The 21,002-nt window shown below is 38.1% G+C and overlaps 1 protein-coding gene across 3 annotated transcripts in view; it reads left to right on the forward strand.

The window, feature by feature from the left end:
• Nucleotides 1-20,363, forward strand: part of DOK6 (docking protein 6) — a 438,959-nt gene extending 418,596 nt beyond the window's left edge. For 2 of the 3 annotated variants that reach the window (XM_073331713.2, XM_073331712.2), the window contains one exon: nucleotides 8,750-20,363. In XM_073331713.2, coding sequence (XP_073187814.1) covers nucleotides 8,750-9,001 — 252 coding nt within the window. In that variant the 3' untranslated portion in view covers nucleotides 9,002-20,363. The remainder of the gene's footprint in view (nucleotides 1-8,749) is intronic. The other variant, XM_073331714.2, reaches the window with a different exon arrangement.
• The last annotated feature ends 639 nt before the right edge of the window (nucleotides 20,364-21,002 follow it).

A 21,002-nucleotide genomic window follows, 5' to 3' on the forward strand; every position in this document is an offset into this window, starting at 1 on the left:
CTCAATAATTGGCAGTGCTACCCACCCCATTTGTAATTATCTTTTATTATTTGTATTATGGCAGCACTTAGAGGCCCTGATCAGGATTGGGTCACCATTTTGTTTGGTGCTGTCCCACTACACAAGCAGGTCTAGTCCCTGCCCACAACAGCACAATATGTTAAAGGGGCTGCACCCCAGATGCTAGTTGTGTGCCCCTAGCCAATTTTTAAATATTTAAAAATGGAATGGGAAGCAAGGAACATTGAGGGGAGCTATTGAGGGGGCATGGAGTAGATGATGCAAGGAGCCAGAGGGCAAGAAGGAAACTGCAGGGGCTGAGGGACTTGGAGGGAGGTAAGGAAGGAATCACAGGCAGGCATGTGTGGATTGGACCTCTAGAGAAGGGACTTTTTTAGGCGTCATAGGGTGTGGAGCTGGAGTACAGGGGTTATGCAGGAACATAGATGTGAGCAAATTCAGGAAAACTGAGCAGGAGGATAGGGCTACCTTTTATCACGTTTTAAAAAAATAAAACCCAAGGAAATTCACAAACAAAAATGCATTTGCTTAGAGCTAAAGTCACTCAAGTGCATTTCCTATCAACACAGCCAGTAAAAATCTAGGAAATTATTGCTTAAAGGAGGCAGGCCTATATATTAAGATGTGTATATATTTTGAAATCTCTTGCATTTTCCATTTAAACTCAGATCACTGTATATACTTCTAACCTCCTTGGAGAAGCTGTGATTATCTACCTACCTACCCATCTGCCCTATCATTAGTTGTTGCTGTTTTGTTTTTTATCTCTAAAGGAGCGTAATATGTAAGAACCATGCCACAAAGTGTTATGCTGCAGCAAACTGCTTCTGCCCCCAACCTAATTAAGATTAGGAGGAATCTAATTTTGTCCTGCTTTGCCAACTAACACTTGTTATCTTTATGAATTGTGTATACTTATTTGGTTTGGACTAAAGCTTCATTGCATCCTGTGATAGTGAGAGGAAGAAAAAAAAGACAAGCAGTTATGTAACACAATTTCCTGTCCTAAAACAGAAAAGAATTAGACTTTTCATAAGTCTGTCACAGACCAACTCTCCCAGTGTGAATGGGTCCTACCAGTGTATGGTAATGGAACTCTTTACCACAACCATGGAAGTGTGTGTGTCTGTCTTGTGCACATTGTGAAATGTACAGGAAAAGAGCCCCAGTAGCTCAGAGCTGCTGAAATATGCAGGAGACAGTTTACCTATATAGGCTCTCAACTTGCCAGGTCCCAGATGTGGGACTTAGTGTGTGACAGTTACTCAGAAAGTGGGACATACAAATATTATTCATAACAGAAGCTTAAAACACTGTGGAATTAATGTATTTACTGCAAATAACTCTGCCTATATATTCAGTTTCAAATGTAGTTTCAATGAACTTGAAACGTTTAGGAGCAAGTATGGATTTTGACAAAAAATTTAACAGAAAAATGTCTCATTGTTTCATTTGGTAAATGTTGAAACGTGATTCATTTCATTTTGACCTTTATGTTATATTAATATTATGTACATGTAATATATTAATGTAATATAAAGTCAAAATGAAACATTTCAGTGGTCTAGAAGCTAAAAGATTCAATGGTCTTGAATTAATTTTTGTTACATGGGAAATTTCAAAATGTTTTTTCATTGAGATTCAGAATGAAAACAAAATAGAAATGTTGGAATTTCTCATGGAATGGTAATTCAGATCACCTGTTAGCTCCAGATCTGAGTTATGATACATATTTGTTTCCATGCTTACTGAAATGCTTCTTGTTTACAATGTCACCTGAAAGTGAGAATAGGCATTCTCATGGCACTATTTTAGCCGGTGTCGCAAGATATTTATGTGCCAGATGTGCTAAAGATTCATATGTCCTTTCATGCTTCAACCAGAAGACATGCATCCATGCTGATGACAGGTTCTACCAAATAACAATCCAAAGCAATGTGGACTGACGTGTGTTCATTTTCATCATCTGAGTCAGATGCCACCAGCAGAAGGTTGATTTATTTTTTTGGTGGTTTGGGTTCTGTAGTTTCCGCATCAGAGTGTTGCTCTTTAAAGACTTCTGAAAGAATGCTCCACATCTCATCCCTCTCAGATTTTGGAAGGTACTTCAGATTCTTAAACCTTGAGTCAAGTTCTGTAGCTATCTTTAGAAATCTCATATTGGTACCTTCTTTGCGTTTTGTCAGATCTGTAGTGAATATGTTCTTAAAATGAACAGCATGTGCTGGGTCATCATCCGAGACTGCTATAACATATAATATATGACAGAATGTGGGTAAAATAGAGCAGGGGTCATAAATTCTCCCCCCAAGGAGTTTAGTCACAAACATTAAACACAAGTATTATTTTTTTAAAAAGCATCATCAGCATGGAAGCATGTCCTCTGGAATGGTGGCCGAAGCATGAAGGGGCATAAAAATGTTTAGCATAACTGGCACGTAAATACCTTGCAATGCCGGCTACAACAGTGCCATGTGAATGCCTGTTCTCACCTTCTGGTTACATTGTAAATAAGAAGAGGGCAGCCTTATCTCCTGTAAATGTAAACAAACTTGTTTGTCTGAGCGATTGGCTGAACAAGAAGTAGGGCTGAATGGACTTGCAGGCTCTGAAGTTTTACATTGTTTTGTTTTTGAGTGCAATTATGTAACAAAAAAAAATCTACATTTGTAAGTTGCAGTTTCACAACAAAGAGATTGCACTCCAGTACTTGTATGAGGTGAATTGAAAAATACTATTTCTTTTGTTTATAATTTTTACAGTGCGAATATTTGTTATAAAAATAATATACACTTTGATTTCAATTACAACACAGAATACACTATATATGAAAATGTAGAAAAACATCCAAAATATTTAATAAATTTCAATAGGTATTCTGTGGTTTAACAGTTATTTAATTAACTGCAATTAATTTTTTTAATCATGATTAATTTTTTTGAATTACTTGCGTGAGTTAACTGTGATTAATCAACAACCCTAATTTATACATAAGCACACTTTTCTGTATCATTTGATTGCACTTTTGGTGGTGTTTTTTCTTTGTTGGCTTAACTTTACCACAATTTAGTTTGGGATTGTTGCTGTCTAGGATTCTACTGCTCTATGAAACAGCCTCTGAGGCCCCAGTTCTGTCTCTTGAATTCTTTGTACATGAATTTCCCTCTACCATTCAGCACCTGACAGGTGAAAGAACCACATCTGCAAAAACAATCACCCACCTGGATAGCCCTTCACTGGGTCAAGTGTCTGGAGGTGATGAGTTGGGAAGATAGATACACTATGTGCATTATTCTCCTGTCTTACCCCACCTCACCCCAGCTTGCTGGGGAATCCACTGAAAAGTTAATGTACCTGCAGTCTGTATTCATGTTTCAGTGAAGCCCCTGTGCACTGTAGTCCTCTCTCCCCCCTGGAAGAGGGGCCTAACAAAAGATGAACAAAGGAGGCTTTGGTAACATGGCTGCAAGAAGCCGGGAGAGTAGATTCCAAAGCCTATCCAGAAGCATAGGTCCTCCATGAGGGAAACCTTTTCCTCCTGTGGATTTCCCTGTGTGATGCAAAGTGCAGAATGTGGCCCAAAAGATTAGTATTTACAGACTATTTTTGTCTAAATTGAAATTCTCTGTCCAGTCCAAGTGACAGGACTGAGCACTGGAGAATTCTATGAGGGGTAGAGGGAGACAGAGTCTTTCCCTCTAGGTCTCTTCACAGCCTTAACTCCATCTTAAAAGCCTGGAATAGGCTTCATTTGGCCTTACTGTGCTCCACAGGAAAGACCAGAGAATCTCTGTAAGGTGGTTCTTCCCCGTCCCTCCTTCTGCTCATCCTTGAGCATCAGGAACATGGCCAAGTCTGGAATATACAATGCATAAGTTTTGGAGGGGGGAAAAGAGGACTTGTGGTACTTATGGAGGAGTGGAATCACATTATTTCCACTGCAAGAAGGAATGGTAGAGGGAAATTCATGCACATGGTGGAAGGAGTGCGCAAGATTTGTCACTTAACACATACTATTAAGTTTTTCAAATGGCAGTTAAATATAATTTTTAAAGGTGCTTAAAATCATTTATCAGACTTAAATCATCTCTCACACAAATTTACTCCCTCCATATCATGCTTCCATGAAATTTGCCTCACTAAAGAACAATAGTTTTTACTGTCTACAAATGTATGGATTGCCACAAGCTGTTTTGTTAATCCTACAAAAGTGAATTAACTCTTCAGAATTAGTCACCAGCCTGTTCATAGATTTCCACTGAGACAGGAGATTCTGGTGAGGAAACACCTAAATGGATATGAAATATCCATGTGAATCCCACAGAGTGAGCAGATGGGAGTAAACTGGCTTCAGTCCTTCGGAATGAGTGAGTGATCTGTGAAAAAGAAAGACCAGTTTCTGCCAACTCCTGGTGAGCTCCAGGACTGTTCTTTTCCTTTTGCGTGGTTTATACAAGAGACCAAAACACATGAACGAAGGTACAATATGACCATTAAAGGGAATACAAAGAACCAAACAGGGAGCTAGGACTGGTTTTAGGTACATTCTCACTAGCGTCATACGTTTCAAAATATGCAGTAGAATACTTTAGATCATCTTTCCCGTTTTGATTAATGTTTTTGTGTACCATCTAGTCTTTTTCTAATGAGAGCCTACCATTGTACACAGCAAAATGCATTTCAAAGAATAGAAAAGACTAGTGACATGTTGGATGGATAGATGGATTAGATTAGATAATTATCTTTGTTCTCTGCCTGTGTTGCTCACAAACATAATACTTTCCTGGTGAAGTTTTGAAGACCCAATAAAATTTCTATATTAATAGTCCAGTAGGAATCATTAAAGACTGTATCATTCCAGCTTTCAGGTAAGTACAGAACGAGCCTTTACATCTTCAGAAAGGACACTGGAAGCTTTGAAAAAACATAAGAGCATGTGACTGGTACAGAGATAGGTTTGAGTTAAGTTAAAAAAGAACGGATCGTTATGATGCAAACTCCAGATAACTATAAAGCTCTGCAAGGTCCCAATTGAATCTCTTGTATGAGTAAAGCTTTTCAGAATTGACTCTTTACTATCTAAGTCTGCTTGTGCTGTTTCAATAGTTTTACCTTGCTGTTCAGACCTCACTGCCAGTTTAATGCAGTGGCTCCTTGAAGCAGAAAGACATTTAGGCTTGGCATCTCAGTCAGGATTTTGATAGCTAATGTTAATTTAACCCAGTGAGGAAAGCTATACAGACAGAATGCAGTCTGCTATGCATGCTATAAAAGGGATTTTGTGATCATTAAGTTGCCACTGGGAAAGCAGTCTGTGGTTTTATTGTCTCTAATGTTGCTGGGTTGATTAGTCGTTTTGTTTGTTTCCTCTCTCTCGATATTGTTGCTCATTTCCTTGCCTTTTAGAGACCTGTAATTTTGCATGAAGCAATAGACTTACAGCAGTGGCCATAGCCAGACTTTTCCAAGGACAGCCATTATGGCAAAGTTTTGCAATGTGTCTCATTCCTGATCAGCTGCATATTTGCTATTCCTGCTCTACTAGTTCAGGCTTAAATCATTCTAGAAAACTGCTAGTTATCTTGAAATTCTTCAGTGTGAAACCATCGCTCTTATTCACTTGTTAAATAGTTTCCTTTCATTCCATGCAAATATTTAATTTTGCGTTGTCTAAGAGGATTATTCTTTCACCTTCTCATATATAGTAAATTTACTAAATACATTTTAATAAACACTTTCTAATCTCACTTCAGATCTAGTCTTGAATGTGGATTCCAAAGGTGAAAAAGGTGGATAATAATTTGCACTAATTATCCTTTGATCTAAGAAACTAAAAGAGTTTTATCAATTGTAGATAATTAATTACATCTCAAACCTTCCATCTGAGGTAGATAAATCTATAGGATAGAGAACTGGGTAATCTGAGTTCTATTCCCAGTTTTGTCACCGGTTTGCTACAGGGCTTTGGACTTTGGACATCATTTAAATTTTCCATAACTCAGAGTAATTAGGGCCAGGTCATGCTGCATATCAATAGCATAGTAGAGAATTTAGGTAGTTCTGTAGACTATAGGGCTAGCTTTCTTGCTTCCCTGTATATCTTTTCTTATGGGTTTCTTATTTTCTTATGGGCTTTATTGTTTGTTTCATTATAATAGGTTTATAGGTTCATATTAGAGTATTTTTGGCTGTAACGCAAGGGACCTGCAGGCCACATCCTATATGTTGAGCTAAGGTAAAGTTAGGGTACATATGTTTGGGACTTTCCACCTGGATCGGTGGTGATGAGCTAAAGCATAAGGTCCATATATGGTTGTGACCTTTAACATAGATAGATAAAGGATATATTGAAGCAGGGTGGTATGGAGTCTACCTAAGTTCATATCCTCTTTAAACTTAACAAGTACACCACAATTTGGAACTTGGAAAGAACCAAAATAATCAATTAGGACAGAAATAACAGAGAATGAGCTAATGGCATTAATATGTCAAACATACCAGCCTATGGAGTAAGTGTGCCCTAACATTTTGTGGGTGAGGAAACTAACTTTGGACATAGGAGGAGGGCTCAAGTGCTCAAGCTCCATAAGAGGGGTGACCCACTTGTCCCACTGGGAGAAGAATCTTATTATCTTCTGATCAGATTAACTGGCTAGCCTATAATCCATATTATTCAAAATAACAATATTAACCTTCTAAAATCAGGCGACAGTTCAAACACATGGACCATGTTCCACCCCAGATTAATTCTGAAGTACAAATGCAAAATGCTGGTTTTTACCCAACCTTCATGTCTTCTAAATGCAACTTTAGCATGCAAACAGTCTATGCTCATAGCCACTTTTGCATGGAGTATCACATATGGGAGTAATCCCATTTAAAACAATGGGCTTACTCATGTGAGGAGGGGTTTCCATTAGTTCTGAATTATTAACTCAGTTAATTACCACTGAGTATTTATAAAGCACCATAAATATACATGATATTCCACAAAATAAGACCTGATTCTTGCTCTGAAAAGTTTGCAGTCTAACACAAACAAGACACAACACATCTAAACAGCAATTTAAGTAAGGGAGAGGACATAAGAATCTATGGTGAGGAAGAATTTATGGAAGAGATGGGTGCTGAAGAGGGATTTTAAATAAGAAAGAAGGTGGACAAGAAGAGGGAGGGAGACTGTTCCAAGCACAAGGGGCATCATGAAAGAAGGAACAGTTTGGGAGAGAGAGAAATAAGTAAAGGGAACAGGAAGAAAGAAAGGTAAGGGAAGAGCACAGTGCATAAGAGGGAATGAACAGGAATTGTAGGTGTGGGTGATACCTAGTCATAGTGTGTAATTCAACATCCACTGAAGGATTTAATTGGTTTCAGAGTAGCAGCCGTGTTAGTCTATATTCGCAAAAAGAAAAGGAGTACTTCTGGCACCTTAGAGACTAACCAATTTATTTGAGCATAAGTTTTTGTGAGCTATAGCTCACTTCATCGGATGCATACTGTGGAAAGTGTAGAAGTGCAAGGTAACCTATTTCCCCTTGTTTTTTCCTACCCCCCCCCCCAGACGTTCTTGTTAAACCCTGGATTTGAGCTGGAAATGGCCCACCTTGATTATCATACACATTGTAAGGAGAGTGATCATTTTAGATAAGCTATTGCCAGCAGGAGAGTGTGGTGGGGGGAGGTATTTTTTCATGTTTTGTGTGTATAAAAGATCTTCTACACTTTCCACAGTATGCGTCCGATGAAGTGAGCTGTAGCTCACGAAAGCTTATGCTCAAATAAATTGGTTAGTCTCTAAGGTGCCACCTTTTCTTTTTACATTAAAATATTCCTCAAGGAACCTGATCTCTTAGAGGTTTTTAAAAACAAAGCTGATCCACATGAAGAACTATTGTGACTTCACAGGCTATTTACTACATTAAAATAGGTTTCAGAGTAACAACCATGTTAGTCTGTATTCGCAAAAAGAACAGGAGTACTTGTGGCACCTTAGAGACTAACCAATTTATTTGAGCATAAGCTTTCGTGAGCTACAGCTCACTTCATCGGATGCATGACTAATTGGATTTAACTAAGGATATAACTAATTGAATTCTGTCCTGGTGAAAGCTCTCCAGAGCTTCCAAAAGAACTAGTGAGACTTACATAGCCTTTTTCCTAAAAGAGCACTTTAGAACTTGACCATGGTAACTGTTGCTGTGAAAAATGGCATATATTTTGTTTGTTAGTGAATAAAATAAAAAGTCATTTCATGTGGGGAAAGCAAGGATGACTCCCACTTACAGTCACTCTCTCCCATAACAGCCTGCTCCTGAAATTACTCATACAAATAACTTATGTATGTGCACACCTAAAACAGTACAGAATCGAATCATATGGGGTCCGGGGGTTGTTGGAGGTATCCCTTACTGAAAAGCCCAGGAACAAGGGTGTAAATATGAATAAATCAGTGTTTATTAATTTGATTCATGGAGGAAATAAAGGAAGAGAACCGAAAATGAAGCCAAAGCCTTGGTTCGTTCTTTTTCTCCTCTGTCTGAGTGTTTTTGGCTAAAAGTGTCCAAATACAGTATGGATCTGATGCACTTGTTTGTATAGAGGATGTTGCCAGTTCAGAAAGAGCTATGGCTAATATCTTATTAGCCTATTCAGAGGACATTTTCAGCTCAGTTGTTTTTGAAGCTCAGTAAGTTGATTCATAATACATTGCTCTCTGTCTTCCTTCCAGGTCACAGTCTCAGTTCAACAAAGGTGTCTCGTGCACAGACGTTTCCCAGCTACGCCTCAGAGCCGGCCAAGGAGCACCAGCAGTCCCTGTCGCTGTCTAGCAGCTATGGATTCAGCTACAGTTCAGCCCTCATCCAATGATACACACACAACAGATGACCAGAGAGACAATCGAGCCTGGAACCTGCCAGTAGGGTCAGGAAGCCAGTTGCACCCTCAGAATCCACGAAAGACAAATTATAATGAAAACTGAGGCCTACCAGCTCCAGTCTGGTCACAGTGAAGATTAAAAACTGCAGTGCAACTTCCCTGAGAGACAGGCTAAGTCTTTTTATTTATTAAATTTTTATTTTCTTTGGTCCATATGTAAAAACAACCAGACAGATTTCCAGGTGTAAGAAAGCAATTGAATCCAATGAAACCCTGTTGGTGTGAAGCAGAGGTTTCTGCTTCACAGGACACCACCTGTTCTGGGGTGGAAACATGACGACACAATCAACGTTAGACTTGTCCCCCAACACTATGGTCAAGTTGCCCATCTCCATTTCCACTGACAGCACCCACCTTTTTTATATCCAAGTGACCGCCCATTGGTTCCAATTGGTACTGGAAAAGTGTTGTCCGTTAAACAGTATAGCGACTGTAGATGTTATCCTTTGAAATAAGCAAAGCTGCAATTACAAAAAGGAGTGAACACCTTTTTAATCAGGCTCCCATGGCTACCATGTTTAACTAAACATATATATATATATTGGGAGTAGCAAGATAATCTTCAGTAACATCTTGGGAAATAGAATTTGGTGCATTAAAAGTAATATTACTACCTAGTATAGCTCTCATTTTAAATTCCTAAGGCCAGTTTCTGCTTCTGAATGCCATTCAGAGCTGTACATACATATCTAAAGGGCAGAATCCGGCTCTTAGAACTGTGAAGTCTTCACATCTGCAAAATATCTAAACAGGACTGTCTACTGTTATGACAAGTATATCTTTAAAAAAAGAAGGGAAACTATTCTTCAAACAAAGGAATCTGGGCTGAATTCTTGAAAGGCAAACTCCTATTCTACCTAATGAGCTAGATTCTCTGCTAATGTCTAGCAGCCTAGCTCTAATTCTTGTGCTTCTGGTCATTGTTACTTTGATTTTTTCAGTTTCTTTCCAGGATTTCTGTTTTAGCCACATTGTGTGTGTTGTGTATGATTGTGGATCAATTACCTTGGAAAGACATGGAACAATTCTAAACTAGGCCTGTCCGTGCTTGAAAGGCATTTAAAAAAAAACTGCTAAGTTTGTTTAGAATCAGTAAGGGATAATGGGGAAGGCACAAATGTAGGTCTGGAGAATGAGTTTGAGCTGCCCTGAATGTTTAATTTTTCATAAGGGTCATCAATTATTTATGTGCAGCATCTGAGGCTCTGAAATGCTGGAAATTGGGGGAACAAAAATCTACTTGCTCTGTATCATGTGAGCCAACCGTACAGTCCATTCTCTTTATGGATTGTTTGCCGCGATTACCAGAGGAATTCTTGTCATTAGTTGTCAGGACTGGCAGAAGCAGCAGAACAAGGAAAAGAGCAGTAGATTCTTTTTCCAATGACATGAACAGTTTTATCTATGGTAATTTAACTGAAAAATGGCAGGGTTTTTTATAAAAAGGTACAAAAGAAATGTCTGCTTTGACTAAACATTTATTGATACAGTATGTTTGACTTTTCTCCAAACATTTTACAGGCTAACAGATTGCAAACTTGTACACCTCTGTGAAAAGCTGCTGAATGAAAAGGTTTGTGATTTGTTTGTTACAGAGTGCAGCTGATTCATTTAATCAAGGTTATTCTTTTCTTTCTTTGCCTTTCTCTTCCCAGTCCTTATTGGGCCTCTTCCCCCACCACATTCACAAATAGAACAGCCCCCTGTATAGCATATTCCAACAGCCCCCTGTATAGCATAACTGGCTAACCCCACAATGGAAATACGCTATCCAACACGGTCAGCAAATTGCCCCCCATGATACTGCACCCATCAATAAAGCCTCAGCTACACTCTTCATTTTTAAAAAGAAAATTCGGTTCAGATCCTCAGTGGGTATAATTTGACATAAATCCATTGTTCAAAGGAGCTATGCCAGATTTACATCATTTGACGAGCTGGCCTAATATTTTTACTTCTTTGTAACTGGAAATGCTGCAGCTTGCCCACAACGAAAAAGAAAGAGAGAGAGAGAGAGAGAGAGAGAGAGAGAGAGAGAAAGTGTGTGTGTGTAAAAAATTTCCTTCATATTTCTTGGTCTAAATATTCTTGTGTGTTTCATGACCTCAGATTCTCATTCATTGTGTCCCTCAGTGATATCAATGTTGGTCACTTCATGGTCCAAAACCCAGGGAACTGGCAGGGTGAAAAGTGAAAATGGAAGCATTGGAATTGCCATACAGACCACATGTCCATATGGTGGTATATGATTGTTGATAATCTGTGTTATTTTAGTCTAGCCCTTGTAACAGCAGAAACTATCTGCTGCCCCCTGCAAAAAAAAAAAAAAAGCCACTTATAGGAATCTTAGTAATTGCCTTTATCTTCATAACTTTGAGTGGCTATAATTTCCAAACCACTCATACTTTTATCAACTCTTTAACCAGTCCTTGCACCTTCAGGTGCAGCTAAAACAAAAGAAAAAGGAGGGAAAATAGGTCCAAAATTAAGTTAAATTAAACCTATAGAAAACTTGATTTCTCAGACAGTGAACTAAAGCTTAAAGGAAGCTAGAGACAGACACAACGGCACTTGCAGCATCTTATAAAGACTCATTAAAAGAAAAATGGACACCCCAGACACAGGGATTTTCAGAAGCAGATGAGTGGATTCTACCATTTGCTTTATGTGCCACCTCAGAACTGCAGGTGATACAGCTGAAGAGGCTTTGGTTTGTCATTCCCCGGAAGAGTGTTACACTTCCTACAAGAACTGGTAAGGGCTCGTGCTAGCCATATCACAAACACTGCCTTCATTGAATTACAGTAACTTGTGGCATATGCCTGCTCTATGATATGAGTGGCTTCTCATTGAAAAAAGCTTTATACAGCTCCTAATGGGGTTCTGCCAGAAGGAGCCACCTTTTTGGCACATAGCTGAGCTGCAGTCTAGAGCCCACCAGGGTCCATAAGAAGCCTTTGGACCACAAAGAGTCCTATTCAAGTCTCAGCTTCATTCCTGTGCCACATACACAGATAAGAAGTCCACTCCTGAAGCATGAAAACTGAACTCTGATTTCAGCTCCTGGGCTGTGTAGAGCAAGAGGGCAACAAAATGACTTCTGTGGTTCTGGTAACGTGAATATATCTAATTAGCTTTGATTTACACTTTGAAAAGGACTTTTCTAATATAAATACCCAGGGTGTACATTAGTCATTATATACAAATGAGGCACTGCATAGTTGCACCTAACTAGAATCATAGCACGTGAGATGTTCTAGTAGATTGTCACATGCTGATGTTTCTAAGCTATAGCATTCACTTAGGGCAGATAAGGGGAAATGGAGTGGAGACCAGTGATAAGTAATGAAATATGCTTCTAAAGTAGTGTAGTTTCCTCAGGGTGGTCAGTGCCCCCTCCCCAGTTTTTAAGTTGATACATTATGACACTTTTTGCTTTAATTTGGCTCTGAGTATACTATTATGGATCAATTTTGCTTGCCTGCATTAAATATCTTGAAATCTGGAGCTTAGAGTCTTCTTGTAGAAAAATTGTACAACTATTTGGGCTTTGCTTTTGTCTTTTCCAATTTGAGCCCTGTTCTCCAGCTACATGCTGTCCTTCTGAAGTTATGCCTTTGAGTTGGTGGAGGTAGAGCAATAGGAAAAAGCTTACAAATCTGTTGGTAAAGTAAATGCAGGGATCAAATTTGTTAGGAAAGCTATTCTGTTTCATTCTAGCAAAGGTCTAACATGAAGTTTCTGGAAAATCTTACATTTGACACCATAGAAACAAATCAGAACCAGGTAGTAAAATAAACATACTGTTTTAGTTATGCCTTACATTAGTTCTTCCCTGTAAACCAGATCAAATTTTATGGGTGGTGTTGGGACAAAACAGCTGAAAGACTCTATAGCAATAATTTCACTAGTAGGGCTCACAATATTTACAGCTCACAAACATCCTGTTTAGTTACTAGTTTAGTAAGCGGAAGACAGACTCGGCTTTTTTTTCTTAAGTGAAATTAGAAAGCAGCCAACTCAGCATGTTTCACGAGCAATAAAGTCCTTTAGTTATATGCAGAACAAATGCAACAGGAATCATAGAATCATAGAATATCAGGGTTGGAAGGGACCCCAGAAGGTCATCTAGTCCAACCCCCTGCTCAAAGCAGGACCAATCCCCAATTAAATCATCCCAGCCAGGGCTTTGTCAAGCCTGACCTTAAAAACTTCTAAGGAAGGAGATTCTACCACCTCCCTAGGTAACGCATTCCAGTGTTTCACCACCCTCCTAGTGAAGAAGTTTTTCCTAATATCCAACCTAAACCTCCCCCACTGCAACTTGAGTAGTACTTCTTCTCAACCTTGAACTGTAGTGGCCACCTGTGTGTAAAGTTCAGACTTCATGCTCATTCAGTTCTTGGCCTCCATTGTAACTGCTAACAAAGATGCTAATTAGAGCCAAGAATGCTGGTGATTTTAGGGATGCCATTATCTGTGTATTAGAAACTCACTGAGCCCATCGGCCAATCGTCACATAGATCTCAGCATGGAGGTTGGCCACGAGCAATCTAGGCTGGATTTTAACTGGTAACCTGCAGGCTTTGTTTTCCATGATCAGATCTCATAATTGCTACACTTTGGACTGAAGCAAAAAAACAAACATCATTCAAATGCAACCTGTTTGTCTCCAAGTCCAGTTTTGTATTTTGTAATTTTTCCACATTTTATAGATAATTTCTTAGGGGGCGAAATGGCCATTGCACAAAATCAGAAGGAATGGGGGATAGGGTAGCAAAAAGCCATTGTTAATTAAAGATGACAGGGAGGCAGCACCAGAAATAGAATGACTCCTCTTCGTACATCAGCCTAATTAGTGACACTCTCCTATAATAATTTATGTCACAACAAACAAATCCTAGCTTCTCACATTCTCCCCCACACAGAAAAGCCTATGGGGTCAGCCTATAATTTACTGGTGGAAGGTTGCATCGACACAGGTGTTACAAGTGAACTGGTTGAGATTTGATGCAGTACGTAAGTGCTTTCTGGAGATAAAGTCTTGAGCTTCTGAAATCAAGCATAGTCCTTATTCCTGACTTTATGAAGAAAGGTGTCTGATATTTGAAATGAATGAGCAAGTAAAACAAATACTCTTTAGAATAAAATGAATACTAAGAAGCACAGAGGAACTACCATAGTAGTTGAATGGTCCTTGAATGTACACTGAATGCCCTTCTGTAGCTCTAAGAGGCAAGACACTCACAAAGCAATGAAGTCAATGGGCAGTGGTGGGTACTCAGCACATTTAAAAATGAAACCACTTATTTAGGTGCTTAAATGTGGATTTCAGACCCTACCTCTATGCTTCTAGGTAAAAATCCTGACTCTATGCATGTCAGTGAAAGTTTTGCTATCAGACACCATTCTGTAGCTTTTTTCTACAGTTTGTTCCCTATACTTGGTAGACTTTTAGAGAAAGATGTTAATTTAATTGTAAAGAGTTCATTTTTATTTAAAATGTTTAGTCATTTAAAAATAAAGAGGAAAACATTATTGTAGATGAAGCACAGGTTTTCCTTTTAAGTTCACTTTCACCCTATTGGCCAACTTTTGCCTTGAGTTACAATCCATTTGAAAATAGGCTTGTTTTCAGTTACACCTTGTGACCCTCCACTAAGCTCAATGCCTGGTCAGCATATAAAATGCTCTTTAAGAGAAAGGAGTTCAAACCCTTCTTAAATTTCACACTTCATTCTGAACAGCACTAAGGGTTAAGTTTTCACCATTTCCGCCTTATCTTTCTGTGTAGAAAGTGTCCTGAGAATGAATAGATTTGCATCTTTATTTTGTTATAGTCTTAGGAGATTCAGGGGAATTGATATATTTTACAGAGGATTTTTCCATGTAACTATTTTAGTTCTGAGCAAAGTTATCCCCCGTTTTTAATATATGTTTATTCTTGTTCTCAATATATATTTAATTGTCTTGTAACAAAGACTGCAGCAAGCATAGAAAGACAGCATAAAATTAATCCAGTCGCTTGACAATTTTACACCAATAATGAGAACAAAGATGGCAGTTATACATCTATTGTCATGACTGCTCTTGCAGCAAGAACAGAACATGGTACAAAATAAAGCTATCCCTGTGACAAATTAATATTGGAGTCTTTTAAGCTTCCTCAGATGACAATGATATCAAGCATCTAAATTCTGGAGGTGCTTTTTGTAAAAGTTGCATAGCACTTTTTTAGACTGTAGTAAGAAAAACAGTAATAAATGGAATGTACTCACCTTCAAGCCTGCATTCAGCTCTTGTCCCCTCATCTCCAAAAGGGCATAGTAAACAGAGCCCTCAGGGAAGGGCAACAAAAAGAATAGAAGCATGGAATGGGGTGAGGAGTGAAAACAAGGAAAGATTTAAAAGGATTAGGGTAATTTAGGAGATATGATACTCATAGAGCATTGGATCCTGCAAGGTGCCCTCTACTCCTATTGAAGCCAGTGGAAACTGAGGGTACTCAACCCTCACTAAAGTGCTCAACTTCCACTGGCTTCAATGGAAGTTAAGATTGGTACTCAACTCATAGGATCAAGGTCCTACAGAACAATAATTTGCGCAGAGAGGGTCAATCAGGTGTTCTTGTATTATGGAAAAGGATAAATAAGAACATCAGCACTCACGTTAAAATGCATTATTTAATCTAGATGAAAGAAACTCATTTATAGTTGGTTTAGCTTGTGGAACTAACTGAGGCAAGATTTTATTGAAGCAAATAACTTGGAACATTTCAGAATTGGATTAAACATTTATATGAATAAAAACAATGTCTGCAACTATAAGTAAGAAAACTTGAGGACCCTCAGTTCTCATGCTTCTGCCCATACAATGACATGCAGAAGGAGTCTAATGAGAAATTTCCTACATGATACATTAGTGCACAATTATGGAGGTTTTACATCTTCTGTGTGATATAGTATAAATCTTAAAACATTTATTTTCTTGAATACCTTCTTTAAGTTGTGAGAAAATATGGTGTTGCACACAAACGGAACTGAAATATATACTACTCTTATTAACAAATACAAGAAAAATGTGGCAAAATGTACTTTGACTATAATTTAGCATGGCTAATGTGCTACTGATCACTAATTGGAAGTGATTTCACGTAGGAGTGAAAGAGATATGAAAGGTAACAAACAAAATATACTTTCTAGTGACTAAAACTTAACTTCAGCAAGTTACAATCTTTGTCTAAGCAGGTTTCTCACCTACAGTCAGTTCCCAGAGACTTCACCCTCTTCTTCCTCCCCCCTTGGTTGAAGGATCAAGATTTCAAGAGCTCTGGCCCCTTGTCTCTCTCAGGTGATAGATGCCAAAGTGGCTTTATGTTTCTTCTTATATTTTCCAAAGTCCATTGTCTCTGTTTTAAGAGCCAGGGAGGCTTACTGAGGGTACAACATACCCCATTGTGATTGGTAAGTGGTCATCTCCCCTACCTGCTAGTTTTATGGCTGTGTTTACTTCAAATGTACTCCCATTATATGTCTGTCCTCACCTTGCTCAATTTACATTGACAACACCGTGAAGCCAATGAAACAACATTCCTTTGGCTGGGTTAGGCTTATGCACTGCTGGCCAAACATATTTTAAGACCATATTTCCAGCACACAGCTATAATTCTCTATACACCACCTGTAGCTAAATTGTGCAATAATATTAATCACTGGCATGTTACCAGTTTCAATAGGATACCTTACAGGATGCCTTTTTTCACATAGATTGCCCCAACTCACTGTTGTCAGAATGAGTGTGTCAGATCTCAGGTGAGTTATGGTATGGTGGTGCCTTCTTCCAGCTGGCATAGGGAAGCACCCAGGGGGCCTCAGCTATTTCTCATTTTTCCCATAAGCATTTTCAACTTTGCTCAGTACTGGCTGTGTTACTAGGAAAGTGGCTACTCATAAAAATATGCCAATTGCCTTAGATAACTTTACAAATTTACCTCAGTATTTCTAGTTTTCCAGTTATTTCCTATATAAAGTATAGGTAGGCTAGACAGGATTAGATTTTTAATTGGTAAATGCCTATAAACATTGATTTCTCCATACACACACGTTGATGAAAAAATATTTCCATTGATGGCAGCAAAATTTATCAATAGTCACAGTACAAAAAGTGCTGTTTGCAAACTTATTAGATTTTGATTTAAGGATGGTCGCTTTGTATATTTTGACATATGTTGTTGCTTCCACCCCCATAATTTCACATGATAGTGAAATTTTAAAAGGATAAAAATAAGTTTACAAATAAACATTGATATTATGTGTCAAAAATTAGAAAAAATAAAAATTGAATTCTGCCAAGCCAAAGTATAAGGGAATATTGTACCATAGATACTAACATAAACTTATCCTTTTAACTAAGGTAAAACTTTTTTTTTTGAGTACCCCACATGATGGAAAAGTAACTGTGCCCAGAATCCATCTTTGTATTAGACACAGTGCTAGCAGAAGGCAGGGTGGCGTGATAACTGCATAATTCACTCTGAAATAGAATTCATCTCAGTCTTGGAAGTCCTGAGAGTGGTGGCTAGATTTAGGAAATATTCAATACAACATTTTGTTCAGATCCTTCAAAATTAGGAAATCAAACAGCCATGTGTTTCAGCAGAGTGTGGCAGATTTTACTTACCCCGAGGTCCATATTTTCCAGCATTGATGAGCTATCTAAATTTTTCCAGGTATATCTCAGCCTGTGGGAGGTAGATGCCTGAGCTGCTTTCTTCTGAGAATGGATTAAAACATCAGGTAACATTTTCAAATGCATCTGAGCACATTAGGAGCCTACCTTCCATTTTCAAAAGTGTATAACACCTTTATGAACTAAAGCTGGTTCAGCACCTATCTCCTATTGATTCCCATGGCAACTAGGCATGTAACCTGCTTCAGTGCTTTTGAAAATCCGACAATTTGCCTATCCACATCTCTAGGTGCCTAAATACTGTAGAAAATCTGGTCATTAGACACTTAAGTTTCATAGCAAGTCAGTGGTACTTGAAGTCTTAAATGCCTAAGTCACTTTTGAAAAAAGAGACTTAGGAGCCTCAATCATTTAAATGTTTCTGAAAATTTTGCTCATCATCTAAATAATTCTATAAGCAGGGTTTAGATTGGGAGCCTGAACTAGTCAGGTTGGTGTCCAACTAGACATAAAACATGTAAAAGGAAATGTGCACATTTCTAAAATTTCACAATTTCAACAGATCAGTGGTGTTAATTTCAGAATTAAGTAATAGCTTTAAAATAAAATTCCTCAGAACATGGAGAGTGTCATCTTGCTACCCGATGATCATTAAAGACAGGAGCAAACAATTAGATTTAATTGGAGAAACAAGGTATTAGCAATTAATTGTAGCCCTGGTGTAAGCAAATACAACTCCATTGAATTCAGTGGAGGCATTTAGAGCCTGGGTTTCCTCTCACTTACATCTGTGTAACTCAGTGAGGTAGATGGTAACTGTGCTGGTGTCAATCAGTGTCCCTCCTTGGACTTGAGAGGAGCATCGCCACATGACAATCACTTAGCCTACTGAGTTAAATGGAACTTCTGGGGTGTAAAGTAGATATAAGAAATAATCTGCCCCATGGTTTCCAGAAGTTTTAAGACTGCAAGTAATCTTCACCCTAGGATCTATTATTTGAAACAGTTTCTTTTCATGGCTCAGCCCAGACCTTTCCCCAAATCCAAAGTTCCTACCTGACTGAATCTTTCAAGTACAACCCAACATACGCTTTTAGCTCCCTTCTCTCCCCCTCTCAGCAACAAACCCTCCAGACATTCCTTCACACCTCCAACTACTAGCAGACAAAATGCGCTCTGCTGGGCCCGAGAGAAAGAAATAGCCAAGAGGAACAGAAAGTGGGAAGTTATGATAGGCCTTGGCAGGATGCAGATTATTTATTGTCTTTAAAACACATCAGCATTTTTTTAAGAATAAAGGAAGCTAAAAGAAATATTTCAATAGAGCATCTCAATTCCCTGCTATGCTATCTGCCCAAAGCACCTTAAAGTGGGAGTTCGATCCTCTTTCTGTTTTTCATGAACCAGGAAGATGGCTGTCTCTGCAGAGTGAAGCGCTGCCAGAATAGGCCAATTTCAGATACTATTTTACTTTGGAGGACTCAGTTTTTCAAGAGACATGTATTTAAGTTTAAAAGGTTTTATAATGCCATCAATTACAGGACTTCTCCTTGAAACATAAACCAAGCATATAAATGTCTCTCTCCTTGCGCACAACATACATGCATACAACTAGCCATAGCAGATTTAATGTGTCACTGAAGAAAAGCCATCTTTTCCCTTTCTTAAAAGCTTTTATCAGTATAATTCCAGTTTTCTGCTAAGAGGTCCCTTAATTAAAGATTAACAAATTAAATATCTCTTTTGTTTAATGAAAATATGCTTTATCCTGTAAGCTTCATTTATTTAAGTAATGTTTCTGGAGCCTGGGTTTGTTTGGTTATTTTTAAATAAGTAATGCTGTAATAGCCTTCAGTAAATTCCATAATCTGCCTGCTGTTTGGGGTTTATTGTTATCTTTGTGGGACATTGATTTTTTTTTTAAACGGTTCTAAGCTGTAGAGAAAAAACACACTTATTTCAATCATTATTTTCAGTGTTTATCATTGCTATTTTTCTGTTCAAAAGTGATTGCAAAGTTTAGTTGCATACTTTTGCCCTAGAGGAAATAAGCACCTGTAAAAGGAATTGCATTTCTTACATTTGCTAAGGATGTAATTTGGTCCTATTATGTGAAATTCTGAGCTTGATCATCTAAGTCACAAATAGTGCCCTGTGAGCTGTCTGACTTCAGAGTGGGTACCTAGAACACTAATTTAAAACGATGCAAATTTTGCCATAGACAGTCCCTCGAGCCACACTCATACATTTTAAGAGGTTTTAAATCCTACTCCCCAACTGCTGTGCTTAGACGCTTCACCTACAGTGATTTCCATTAAAAAATCAGCACTGGCCAACAGTTACTCCACAGTGGTAACTAAGTTTTTCCTTCTATTTAGAAAACAAACTGTAGGCAATGTTGACATATTAATGACAACTTGTGCAAGCCAGGCTCTTTAGTCTTAAGAGATTTTAGTAACTTACTGATTTTGCTGCCAGTTTGGAACATTGACAAGGTTGTTTTTTTAATGGTTTCATCTGGGGTTCAGCTGCTGTTCACTGATATAGCTTTATGATAATGGTACAAAATTAAGCTGTTGCTTGGTCTGTTTATTGGAAAAGATTAATATATTACTTTTATTATGCTGTGTGTGATGTGTTGACACAATTTTCCCTGTATACTGTCTTTGTAGAAGCAAAACATCTATGGAATTTGAATTAAAATAGATGAAACAAAATGCCAAGATATGCAGTACAGATTTCCCCCCCTAAAATCTGGAAAATGTTCAATTATTTTGAAAAAAAAATGTACAGAGAAATGTTATAATGGCCTCAGATACCATGTCAAGGAAACATCAAGGACTCTTACCAGAAACAAACGAAAATAAGATGATCCTGTAGCTATTCAAGTTAAAAAAAAATCCCCATCTTTTCACCCTCAGTAAAACCAACTCTTTAGTTTATGTAGACTAGTATGAATGAACTACAAGTGAAAACTCTGCTTCTAAAAAAACAGGGGGGCACTACCAACTTTGTGGTTATTATATTTTGAGGCATCCAGAGCTCTGACTAGAAAACTTAAATCTACTGGAATACATTATATTAACAGCTTGGCATTTGAATATAAATGGGATCACCAGATCTAGGTTAGAGAAAAGGCCTGCTGATACAGGGCTCTACTTTTAATACTGTGCACAATTTGCAATGATCTGGTATGACGTGATAACTCAGGTAAAAAAAAACCCAACTTATCAATAGTACATTTCATTGTATCCTCATCGATATGATGCAATTTCATTGTTCATCTGCTAACAATCCTTCAGTCGGTGGAAAAAAAATAAAAGTACCCCTTATAATGTATATAGGTATTTGCTGAG

This window comes from Lepidochelys kempii, chromosome 2 (genome assembly GCF_965140285.1).
Source record: "Lepidochelys kempii isolate rLepKem1 chromosome 2, rLepKem1.hap1, whole genome shotgun sequence".
Lineage (NCBI taxonomy): Eukaryota > Metazoa > Chordata > Testudines > Cheloniidae > Lepidochelys > Lepidochelys kempii.